Below are 12617 nucleotides of genomic sequence, written 5' to 3'. Positions count from 1 at the left end.
TCTACTGTGACTCAACACATTGAAATGTTGCTCATTCTTATTTTTGCTTAATTATACACCTAACAAATTGTAAAATTCTTTTTCAACAAAATAAACCAGTTGTTGGAACCAGTTTGCACCGCAATTATTTGCAACAAGTTACTGGTTCGATAAAACCAGGTTTTACTTTGCCATGTGTATGTTAGTTTATGCCAAGAAAGACTGTATTTTAACACGAGACTTACGTGATACCTAAGTAATAAGGCTTTCATGGTTGTGAGTCTAATACTTTGCTTTCAGTTTTTATTTCAGCGAAATTTCGCGGATGTTGACCTATCCGTAAACAACTCCCAAAATTGTTTATCAAATGTTTTGCAAAAGTTTTGCAAAAGTGATTTCCAAACGTTTCCTTGTATGTTGTCGTCAACCAGTTTATAAAATCATTTTATTCTTAAGGCGACTACGTACGACTATATATACATCTACCGAGCGTCTAGCATTGAAAGCAATCTCAATCATTTCGTGATATTTCTTTTTCTTCATAATCTTTGGATGAACTGTTTGGATGAAGGTTACCGGGAATAAAGTGGAAAAAATTGAAATTTATGTTTAAAAGAATTTGAAAATGTTCAAAACTTGAACTATTCTAGCTCTACCAAGTAATGCTAATCCTCGTTTCAACCACATCTTTAAAGAGTCGATCGCTCCTGCAGCATATAAGCGAAGAATTCATACAACTTATCTTCCACATCTTCGAAGATTATTGGAATAATGAAAGCAAGATAACCAACAGTTTAGTAGAACATCGAATTGTTGTCTTAAAACTGATTCAGGTCTGGCTTCGATCTCAGAAAAAAGACCGAAGCTCTTCCGAGAATTAATTACAAATCCTCGTAGAACTTCGATCGTTTCATTGAGTGAGGCCGAACTACACTCACAGCACAAAAACTAAATTTCCTATGGATACCATCCCGCCAGCATGGTTTGTGTCCAATGTGGATAACACTCTAACAGTTGTAACTACAAACATAAGTGTCTATATTACGAAGTACAATGGATTAAACATCAACGGTAGTTGCTTTTTACCGTTACAAATAGGTGTAGTATTTTATCCACCAGTCAGAAGTGGTATTAAAAATAACGGTGGCCGTTCCGTGCTTATTTGAAGTTCGACCACTTTTGGTTTTAAAATGTTTGATATACTCAGTGGCACTGATGTCGTGTGTCCTGAAATTTTTTTTTTTTTTTAATCAGTGGTTTAGAGCAAAGTGTCTGTCTCACCAGTAGTTTCTTTGTTACACCTGGTTGACTTATTGAGCTCCTGGTTGACTTATTGAGCTCCTAGTTGTACCTTATTCGCCAAGCATGAAATATTTACTTGAAGCGCTCTGGTACGAAAATCTTGGTGTTGTTGTTCTTTGTAATGATCGCCACATTTTATGCCAGTTTGGTTAATACAGTACTTAATAGGCTGGTAAATGAAAGTTATCCCATACCGGCGGTGGCTGACCGGTATTGGCGGCCATAGTGGAAAGTGTGGCATTTTTAAGCACATTCATCAACGGGGTCTAGTGCAGAAATGCGCAACCAAATGGCGTAACAATTGGGATAGCGTGGGTTTAGTATACAAAAGCATCAGACGGTTGTACACTTTTGCACCTGACCCATCAACATGTTCGCTGAATATTTTATTTATCACGCCGATTTATAATAAATAAACAAAGATGTTAGACGTCAGTGCGCGTCATCACGCTAAAATCTGCGTCTTTGCACGCACAATTTCTCGTCGAAAACCGCCATACTTTCCAGTCGGACCGTTTGAGATTGGCTGTAAACTTAATCGACTTGAGTGCTGTGAAGAATCATTGATATTGCGCAGTTTTTTATTGTCCAACATTATTCTTTATTGTGCTTTAACTATAGCTCGAAACATTAGCATTGTAATTTTTACTCCACACTGTCTGAAAGTCCAGTCTATATTTCATGGCAGGATTTTTCAAAATCTTGGTTGTCCAGACGCGCTAAATCAGATGTACAGGAGTACAATGGCTAACCAAATATGCATCTATTCAAGACTTTTTCCAGTGTATTTCTAGGCTAACATTTGTAACCCTTTGATGACTTTAAGCATTTTTCACAGTATTAACCTAAGATGCTTGCGACTGTTTCCCTGGTATGATATATCCTTACTATGTGTTAAAATCATTGTAGTGATTAGGCTTGCCTGCCACTTGATACTATTCAAAGAGTTATAACTGACTTAGCCTACACCTCATTATTAATATCTGATGGTCAAATATATATACTAATAAGATGTGTATACTTTACGTTTGTGGTCCCTTCTTAAAGCAGTAAAGTGTCAGGTTGGCATCTCGCTTTGATTTGACGACAAACAAAAATTCGCAGCTTAGAATTATGTGTATCCTTTTAATGAATATTTGTGTGAGGGTAACTTTAGATAATTGAGTTTCTATGGTTTATCAAAAATGTGTAGATCTCAGGTGAACAGCTGTCACAAAATACAGACCAGTGCACAGTTAATGGCGAAAAATGAACAAAATAATAAATATTTAGTTGTGCAAAGACTTCCCTTAGTTCAAGGATCAACATTATGACACAGCAATACCATTAACAATTAATCATACCACTATAGAAAGAATGGTTACAAAGGCAGATGGATAACTATTAATAACCAAACTTTTTTTCTAATGTGGTAGGTCAGTCGTCTAAGTTAACCTTAGTCTTCTTGCCAATACTCAACAAGTTCCAACTCACTCGATCCGTGGAATATTCCTTCTCACCATGGCTGCACTTCCTGGGATACAATTGCTGCTGAATCAGAACATGGTGAGTGCTCATATATGAGATTACTTCACAATTAGTAAGCGAAATAGGTGTTTGCTCTGGATGGAAGTGCAAGAAACTTGGAAAGGTAGGGGACTAGCTGGGGCCTAGTATACAAATATATCCTGTGGTTGTGCACATTTGCACTAGACCCCATGATAGACGTGGTTTTACTTTCTTGGTAATTTCTTAACTCTGCGTGCAGGTGCAGATGCTCTGATAGTGCAATTTTGATCCAAAATGTGCACGTCTGGCCTGAGCTTGATAATATTTTGATAAACTAAACTTTGGACTTAGCAGAGGCCTAATATGAAGATTTTCCATAGTTGCCTTTGTAGTGTGTTATAAAAATCGGAATTCATATCTGACATAACTTGCAGGTGGACTTACAACGATTGTCTCGAATTTTGACATTGGTCCGAGATTCCGTGCAAAGAAAGACAGAAGTAGAACTGCGTCAAGTGATTGTAGAAATCCATCGAGAAGCAGAGACGATGTGCCGCGATAAACGCCTCATGCTCCAGAACATTAGCACCAACATCAGGAATATTTGTCCCTTACCACAAAGATGTCACCACATGGTGGCGTTTCCATCGAGCAGGAACAATGCAGCAAAAGAGCAATGTGTTAAATCCTTGTCAGAAAAGTTTATGTCGATGGCAGACCGTCAGGTGAAGCTTGGTAACACACAAGTCACGTACGAGAGAACAACTGCTTCCCAAGTTGAGAAGGTCACCATCAGCTCCTCCTCGTACCAATCATCGCAGGAGAATGATGAGGTTTTTCCTCCCACATCCCATCAAATGGTCGAGTATTCAAATGGTTACATGACGAGTTGTGGTTCGGGACTCGAGATGCGTGAATGTGGCACTCCACCTAGTGATGCAAGCTCCCAGTATCCATCAAGCTCGTCTCTGTCTGCAGCGCCAAATTATCCGAGCGTTAGTGACAATGGGAGAAGACTGAAAGAAGTTTCGGTTCGTAAATCTCGAAGCTCTGAGATCAATCACCAACAGAGTCGTGCCCATGAAAGAAGAAACCGGTGAGTCTGTTGCTCTCATTGCCTTGTGCTCGATATGTTTAAGCTGAATGAATAATCGTGGCTTCTTAGTATTTTGATGCAATGCTGTGAAATTTGTACGAGTCTCATCAATGTGTTTCTGACAATTCTATGCTTGTGCAAAATTTTATCATGAAGGAGTTTGACACCTCAAGGAACTCCATGCAAAAGTGGGACTTCCCCCGGATCAGGACACTTCACGTTTGCACAATATGGGTCTGACCAACCAACCAGCTCTGTGCCATGTCAATGTAAGAAGCAAGTTTCTTTTGATATATTTTTTGTTTATTTCTTTTTTAAAATTTAAATTTATACTAAACAATATTTTTGTGTTTTTTTGTATGCAATACTTGACTCGATAAATTGTGATAAAACATTCAATATTGCCGTCCAGTCTTCGTAACGAATGATAGATGCCAAATGAGAAGTAACTCACATTTATGACTTCAGAAATGGAAAGGGTTTTAGAATTTTTGCAATAATTATCACAGGTCAACAAAATTTCACTTTTTTTAAACGATAAAGCAAGTATATTATTTGAAATGTATTTTTTGCTCTGATTCCGAATCTGCCTTTAGTTTTTCTTTAGCTCATCACATTTTCAAGATATCGTGGAATCCATGTTTTCAGAAAAAAGCATTAAAAACAATACACAGCTATGATAAATGGCACTTAAAAATGTTTAGCATATGACTTTCTTTTCTACACATAACTGGGGTCATCACGATATAACATCCAGCAGTAGTCCCTCATCATTCCAAAAACCTTGGTAACGAGCTTTAAAAGCTTGAATGTCCTGGTGAAATCGTTCACCTTGTTCGTCACTAACTGCACCAAGGTTTTCTGGAAAGAAGTTCAAGTGGGAGCGCAGAAAATGCATTTTGAGGGACATGCGGCAACCCATTTTTCTGTAAGTCTCAAGCAAATCATCAACTCCTGCCTAAAGAGAAGGCGATTTCGCATTTCCGAAAAAGCTAGCACACAACCACTTGAATGCCTGCCTAGCACAAAATTCCAACCTCGACAAAGATTTTTCAAAATGTGGATCCTTTAGCACTTCTCTAATTTGAGGGCCCACGAAGATTCCTTCTTTTAGTTTTACTTGGCTTATGCCGGGAAACTTTTTGCAGAGAAATGCGAACCCATTATAATTGCACTTTCCATCGCTTTAACAAAACTCTTCATCAAACCCAGCTTGGTATGAAGAAGGGGCAAGAGAATTTTCTGAGGATCTACTAGAGGAACGTTTTCAATGTTAGCCACTCCAGTTAAGTACAATTCTCTTACAGGCCAATCTCTTCTGATATAATGCTCTTTGGTAGCACGGCTTTCCACAAACACAGGAAGCAGCAATGTTTCGTGAATCCTCCCTGCATTCCCATCAAGATATCAACGACTTTGAGGTCTCCGCAAATGTTCCATTTGTAAGCTTTGTACTGAATAGCTTCCAGAAGGACTTTGATGCTTTCATAACATTCTTTCAAATGAACAGAATGAGCAAAAGAATAGACGGTTTTATATTTCCATTGTGCAACAACACAGCTTTCAAACTTCTCTTCGAAGAGTCAATGAAAAGTTTAAAATTGGTTGTCGACCAGTATTATTATCGCATGAGTGAAAATGACACTTTAATCCACAGTTGTGACAACCCAAATTCTGGAAGTTATTTTAAAATTTCTGTATTTGTCAACAAATTTTAATTTTCTCGGCGCCATCTTATCTGTAGCAGAATAGTAAACATTTGTGGTCCACGTAAAAGTGTTGAAAGAGGTACCGAGATGTTTGCAGTGTTGTTATCTTATTATGAGCACAAGAAATAGGTTTTCTAGCCTCAGCTAAACCACCTATTGTAACCAACTGTAATGTAAAGAGAAATGCTTCAGTGGTGCAACATCTTGCATACTAAGATATATGCAAATACTTCTTGACTTTCATCACTCATTATGTCATTGTACGGCCCTGTTATGTCACAATTGTCGCAACCCCGACACCATTTGCCTATTAAGTAATTTTCACTTTGTACTGAGCCATTTGAAGCCAGGTATAGACCATGGATTGAGTGGCTCACAAACGCATAGCTTATAGTGAACCTTGTAATAATTATAAGGTTTCAAAGTAGTTGCTATTTTAGTGGTTACATTATTTCAAACAAGTTCATCTCTCGCATCACCTAACATCACCGGTAGCTACCCCTGGTATCAGGAAAGTATGATATCTATGTTTCAAGTCAACATGTGTTGCTTGTTTTAAAAGGTCTACGTGACTGTTTCGATGAGTTCATCTGCCGCACGCTCCCTTCAACCAATGATTGGTATCGATTCACTCGCATCGGACTCCAGCTCAGTGATGAGGAGCTCCACCACATCGACGACAATTATAAGAGTGACGCGTACGCGAGGAAGTTTGAGAAACTGAAGGCTTGGGGCAAAGGTCGGATAGTTTTATGTGATGTTGCTGTGGTTTGTTAAATGTTGAAAATTTGCTGAAATTACAAACTTTCATCAACTGACAATGATGAATAAGTTCTGGATTTCTTTATAGGTAAGCTGTTCACAAGCAAGGAAGACATCATTCGCAAACTGGAAGAAGCGTTGATTAGAACAAGGTTCCCACAAGACAGGTGTTAATCACTGTTTTGTGGTGTTGTCCACCACTGCTGCAGTTGTTGAGTTTAAATGTATCCCTTAGTTTTAATGCAATTGCTAACATGTGTGGAGGAATTATTTGGATTTTGAAAATGGACAATTTAGAACAGTTTTTTCTTCATTTTTCCTCGATAATGCACAAAATTAATATATTTCTCACATTTAAGAAGTCTCAAATTTATTACCATGAATGAAAGTTTTTTGTATCTAGTTTACTGTCAGAGTGTTTATATTGTATTTCTCACATATTCTATGACACGTTTCTTAAAGAAGTCTCAAATTTTCTACCAGCATTTTTCTACCATTTTTGAATGAAAGTTTCTGTGTTTAATTAGTATATTATAGTCGGAATTTACAAGTTCCTTTGTTGTGGTACATTATCTCCACTAGTGTCATATTATATAATACTCAAGCAGTAGTGCCTTCTTTCCTTGCTTGTGTAATTCTCGTACTGCTTCTGCTTTAAGCTTTCATATATTTATGTCAATCATTCTTCTACCGTGTCGTTAATTCCGATTGACGTAACGTTGGTATCAGGTGCAATGTGATGTCGCCTTCACTGCTGCTTCAAGTTTATAACCTGCCTAAGGTTCATTGCAGTCTAAATATGAACATATTGTAATAATTAAGACTTTGGCAATTAATAATTTTTACCTTAAAGATTATTCAGCAATCCAGATATATAACTTTTGCTACTTGTGCTTATATATGCAAGCATTGTTTTAAGTAAGAACAATCCATGTTTATCTTGACATTTCGTACCTATTGTGTTTGTAATTTGCTTTTATGAATTTTATAAAATATTTAGTTTACAATGTGTTGGAGATGGTAAGAGTCTAACTGTGCCATGTCTTGACTGGATGATCATGATAATTATCCTGCCAGGATCACAGATTTTTGATTTGAGTTTTTACAGTGTGTCGCTGATAATCTCTGTCAGCCAATCAAAAGCTTTGAAATAGCCGGAAGCGGTGAAAGTTTTATAACAACTTCATGGGTGGATTTTCTAGCGAGCAATCAGCATTTGTATAATCTAAATATCTCCAATGCAGTCTGTTGTTTAGCAGCACAACCTACCCTGTGGAGGCAGGTCATAGAATTGTCCGCAAGCGCAGAAATTAGACGAACAGTCAAGTTCGGAAAGTTTTGAGTTTCCACTTTTTATTTTCTCTTGTTTTAAATTGTGACTGGCTGATCAACTCATGGCAGCTTTCCAAGTGAAAACGGAATTGATGATCATTTTCCTCCTCATCTCTGATGATTGTTGGGCAACAATGCCATGGAGTGACACGTTGGGTCGCCGGGAAAATCAGGAAGTCTAGGGGTGAAAAACGGGAACCTGGTTCACTTCTGGAGGAAGAATCTTGCTCCCTGGCAAGCTGGGATCAGCAATGATGAAGAAGTTGGAAGCTACTCGCTTCACTTTGATTGTTGCAGATTATGAGAATTTGACAGAAGTAGAGATTTTCAGTGAAACTGGGACTACTGAGTTTTGGTATGATCAGCTGTGAACTCATCTTGGAGATCAGTGTTTTTTATTTCTCCAACTCACAGATTGGAGGATTTTGACGGGGAACATGCTAATGCCAATTACGAGTAAACATTTCAATTGGTCCAACTCGTTTCTTACTTGGGTGGTATTTGCTATGATATTATTTCACCCCTCTTTAGAATTTGTTGAGGTTTTAACCATCAAAATTTTTTCTTTGATTCTGTCTTCTCTCATTTTCCATGACACATTATTTGGCACACATGACACTGTAAGTTAATGGTGACCAGTCGCAGTATTTGGTAAGTTCCATGACACTGTATTTGATAAGTTTGTGGCACACAGACAGCACCTTAAAATTTTATTGGACTTTAACCAACAGCTTCAGTCATTAACTGGCAATGACAGACAACAATTTTGTTTTTTCTCAAGAATCAAAAAATAATACAGAGGCAAGAAACTAGGAGGAGATTGGAGCTTTGCTTAATTCATTTTCAATGCGATATGAAATTGGAAATGTTTGCTGCTTTCTTGGCTCTAATATTAATTTTTCGAATAATCCCCAATCAGCTGGATAACTTATGTAAGGCCTAGTTCAAAAGAGTATTGCCCTGAACTTACAAAACCAATGCATGTTCCATTCACTTGCTGCTCCCTTCCTGCTCTTCAAGTCATTTCTCGATGCTCACAAGGAATCCTTGTTTATTAGCATTTCTAGAGTTAACAGAAAAATAACCGTCTTCAGGAACCGGAAGAAATTAAAATAATTGAGGAAGGTTCTTTGGGAATTCGAGTTCGTTCCTTGGTGCACGAACACTCCTTGCAGTTGCCACAACTCTCCGCATTCTGGGAGCACCTAGTGCAACACGTCGTAATGTTTTTACTCCTGCAAGTCTGGCATATTAGGACAAGCTGCCTACATCCACGCGTGGTACACAGCTCATAATCGTCGTGTGGTGTCGAACAATAGAAGCATTGTGATGTCATACAAGTACTGTCACCAATGCTGTATCGATTGTCAAAAACAAACAGCTTTCCAGTATAAAATCCATCTGGGTATTGCTCCAAGTATCTGAACAAGGTGAAGAATTGTTTGTAACGAAGGTTGTACGGTTTCCTTAAGATAAAATAGGGTAGATTCTAGGGCATGTATTCTGTTACTTTCCATACTTGTGAATGCCTCCTTTTAACTGGAAAACTTCTTCACACTCCGTTGCTTTCTTCAAATAGGTCGTTGCCCTTTCACACCGGATGCCGCCTGTGCAGTAAGTTATCACTTTCCGTCCGTTAAAAACTTCCCGATTCTCGTCAACATACGCGGGGAAGTAGCTAAATTTCCGCAGATTTGGCCTCAGTGCGTTTTCAAAGAACCCTATCTTGCTTTCGTAGAAGTTTCGAACATCCAACAAAATTGGTGCTTTCTGTACAAAAAATGTTTCTCATTTAGTTGTTGAAACATACAACAAGTGCCGTCAAATAAATCTGCAACAGTATAGAAAGTGGTAGCACGTAACTGACGCTTACATCACAATCCTCCGTGAGATTTTCAAGCGCGAGATGGAACTCGTCTGGAGTAAGATATTTTCCTCCTCCTGATGTTGACACATCCTCTGGAGGGAGCCCTAGTGTGCACAGCTCTTGGCAGATTGTGACGCTCAGTTCATCGAAACTCGAACCGGTCCCTTTGCTAGTTTTAAAGTCATCCATAGACATCTTAGTGAAGATTTCCTGACGAAGGATTTGCGATTTATATTCATCGGTTCCACATTTGCATCCTTCAACCGTCCCATTTATCCCCTCTGTTGAAAGTCGGATTTTTCCTCTCAGCTTAAGGTTCCGACACAGCTTCACCTAAACACAGTTAATCTGGTAATATTGTTTTGATATCTATGTAAGTATACAGTGGCCAATGTCATCGCTAACTAGCAGATAACCCAAGCAAATATGGATCTTTTAGTTTGTGTTAAACCAGGGGTCGGCAACCTTTTGCTAGTCACGGGCCAAATGTCGAGTGTACAACTCTTTGGCGGGACGGAAATTTCATTAATGCTATAATTCACACTCACTTCAGAATATTACACTACATTGCTGCAATCTCAATCATACCAATCACAAAAAGAGCAAAATATATGTTTTTACACTTCAACAACACAGCATTAATGTGACACGGCATCTCTCTTTGTATCTATAACGACTAGTCTAGTCTACTCTACAGACAATCTCGTACTTAGTACGAGATACTAGTCTCCCGCCTTCGCACCAGTTTTATGGCGTAACAATAGACTAGTACGACATACTTATGGCGTAACAATACCACAATTTTTTCAAACAGTGCTAACACTGCAGTTTGAAACTCAATAAGAAAGGGCGGGCCGTATTCTTGTGATAACTAATTAATATGTCTCGGGCCGGACGATTTCGCATGGCGGGCCGGATCCGGCCCGCGGGCCGTAGGTTGCCGACCCTTGTGTTAAACACTCCCCACTCTGCTACTCAGACAGCCATAAATTTTTTATTTCAAAGTTTTTAATCTTAGCCATGATGACATCTAGTGGTGGAAGTGCACAACCATGTAATAGAGATGTCATAATTAGGTCATTTGTGTGTTATAGTGCACTTCTACTACTGTGCTCTTCACCTGCAAATTTTTGGCAAAGATGAAACAATTGCGCAAAAATACCTGCCAGATCTTTATGGTGTCCAGGCCGTGGTTGATCGGGTTTTCCACGTAATGATAAAACAAAAGAACGACAAAATCTTTACATCCACAAATGCACATGAAGCTTTCAACCTCAGAATTTGGTTCAATTTTGACATCATCGTGTTCATATTTATTTTTATCCTGCTCCGAAACCTTCTTTTCATAATCGTCCTTTAATTTTAAATAGTTTTTCTTTATTTCATCATAATGGCACTCGGCGACATGTCTGTGGACATCTTTCAACAATTTGAATTCTTTTTTGCAACAGACCCAACAAATTTCTTCATATTGTTGATTTTGATTGACAGTTGAATCAACAAACTGTGAAAATGCAGCTTTGTGAAAAAGTTTATGGAGCTCCTTCGCTGATAAATTTTTCAAATTAACTTTTTTCATTGTACTTAAATAAAAACCAGTAACAAAAATGAGGAAGTTCTGAGAAAAATAACAAAAGTTTTTAAAATGCTAAGCGACCAAAAATGATAGGATCACCAGCTTATGACTTGTTCTCAGCAGCATGCACCGAGTGTTATCAATTTATTATGCAGTGTTTCCAAAATTCCAATGAAAGGAGTTCCAGTGTAGTCTGGGAATTTGATAGTTTTCAACAAAACATTATGCACACACAATTAAGAATTTTAAAATGAATGTGGTTTATGCAGCAGTAAGAAGAGAGTGACTCTTTCACCGTAAGTGTGTCACGCGTTCCGTTGTTAAAGATAAGCCGTTAGGTTGGGAGAATTGGAACGCAGAAAGTTGATTTTAGTTACTTATGGCTTTAATTAAAGTTAGATTCATATTAGACGGTAGATATAGGTTACGAGGCATGACATAGCATTTAAGTTAACAAGAAGCTGTGAAAACTATAGCTTAGAAAGTACAATTTCTTCCGGTGAAATAGTGGCAGCCTTTTACATACGGTGACGAACAGATTTTCGTTGATGTGTTTATCACCGTCGTTATATAAGAGGGGAAGAAAGCAATGAGGTGGCGTGGAGTTAATGATGGGACTCGTATGCTGGAGGTCTTGGGTTCAAATCTTGCTGCTGTTTCTTTTTGTTCAGATTTAGTTTTGACTTAATTTAGTCATAAAAGGTGAGAGTTTAGGTCAGAGGGGATTAGTTTTAGGTTAATTTGGAAAAATTAATATGTTTTAAGTTAGCATGCATTTCAATTCACAAGCTAGCCTTATTGCTGTTGATCATATTCGTATTTTCCGGGTCTACTATACAAGTGCACTTCCAGATGACGTCACAATATGAGTCTGCATCACCCGCCGCCGTTTACCGAGGTAGCTTTATCCAAATTTGGTAATTGGCAGCCGGTAAATAGACGCTGGCACACACAAAACACTTACATTCAACTTACTATTAACAAACTACGAAGTCAGCTTGCTGTGGTACTACGTGCAAACCTTACTTGGTACACGTTAATAATATTTTGCTTAAAGTGAGAGGGGTAAGTCCAAAAACAAATTGATCTTGTATGAAAGAAAACCATTCACTACATATTCCGGTAAAATATTTTTGAAAAATAGTTCTTGGTTAGGTAATTATAAACAAAATAAAATTGCAAAATTGGCCTTAATTGTGGCGTAGATCAAGGCTCTTGTGATGTTACAGGTTGTGATAAATATATCACTTAATATAATATAAAATTGTGTACTACATAGAATTCTCATCTATGGAATCAGTGAAGCATAACACTGCGTGACGTAATCGACTGCTTCCCCTGTGCGTGCATTTTGATTTATTCAGTCCTTTTGGTTTCTACGTTCAACGCCGCAACATGTCTTTGTGCTGTAGCTGTCACAATGTTCTATCTTGATTTATTCGTTCAATGAAACTTCAATATAACCAGTTTATACAGTTGTCGAGGTGTACAATTAATTCTAAGATT

General features: G+C 38.0%; 2 protein-coding genes across 2 annotated transcripts; one reads left to right on the top strand and one right to left on the bottom strand.

The window, feature by feature from the left end:
• Positions 1-1386: 1386 nt before the first annotated feature.
• LOC143462275 (uncharacterized) lies at positions 1387-7363 on the top strand. Its single transcript, XM_076960367.1, has 6 exons — positions 1387-2152; positions 2697-2826; positions 3204-3865; positions 4022-4134; positions 6137-6313; positions 6425-7363. The coding sequence occupies exons 2-6, from the start codon at positions 2782-2784 to the stop codon at positions 6508-6510; spliced, it is 1083 nt and encodes a 360-aa protein (XP_076816482.1). The 5' UTR covers positions 1387-2152; positions 2697-2781; the 3' UTR covers positions 6511-7363.
• A 1002-nt stretch (positions 7364-8365) lies between these two features.
• Positions 8366-11172, bottom strand: LOC143462274 (thiosulfate sulfurtransferase/rhodanese-like domain-containing protein 2). Its single transcript, XM_076960366.1, has 4 exons — positions 10698-11172; positions 9542-9868; positions 9188-9438; positions 8366-9089 (listed from the first exon to the last, which is right to left on the bottom strand). Exons 1-4 carry the CDS (start codon positions 11112-11114, stop codon positions 8759-8761), a joined length of 1326 nt encoding a protein of 441 aa, XP_076816481.1. The 5' UTR covers positions 11115-11172; the 3' UTR covers positions 8366-8758.
• Positions 11173-12617: the final 1445 nt, after the last annotated feature.

Source organism: Clavelina lepadiformis, chromosome 6 (assembly GCF_947623445.1).
Source record: "Clavelina lepadiformis chromosome 6, kaClaLepa1.1, whole genome shotgun sequence".
In the NCBI taxonomy this organism is placed as follows: Eukaryota; Metazoa; Chordata; class Ascidiacea; order Aplousobranchia; family Clavelinidae; genus Clavelina; species Clavelina lepadiformis.
Note: the sequence above shows the minus strand (reverse complement) of the source record. Positions and strands in the feature narration are given on the sequence as shown.

Excerpts from the sequence above, each read along its gene's own strand:
- LOC143462275 (XM_076960367.1), top strand. The coding sequence starts at position 2,782 with ATGGCTGCACTTCCTGGGATACAATTGCTGCTGAATCAGAACATG. Across the intron at positions 2,827-3,203 it reads TGCTGCTGAATCAGAACATG|GTGGACTTACAACGATTGTC; the intron begins GTGAGTGCTCAT and ends CATAACTTGCAG. Across the intron at positions 6,314-6,424 it reads ACTGAAGGCTTGGGGCAAAG|GTAAGCTGTTCACAAGCAAG; the intron begins GTCGGATAGTTT and ends ATTTCTTTATAG.
- LOC143462274 (XM_076960366.1), bottom strand. The coding sequence starts at position 11,114 with ATGAAAAAAGTTAATTTGAAAAATTTATCAGCGAAGGAGCTCCATAAA. Across the intron at positions 9,439-9,541 it reads ATCTCACGGAGGATTGTGAT|AAAGCACCAATTTTGTTGGA; the intron begins GTAAGCGTCAGT and ends TTTTTTGTACAG. Across the intron at positions 9,090-9,187 it reads TTAAAAGGAGGCATTCACAA|ATACTTGGAGCAATACCCAG; the intron begins GTATGGAAAGTA and ends CACCTTGTTCAG.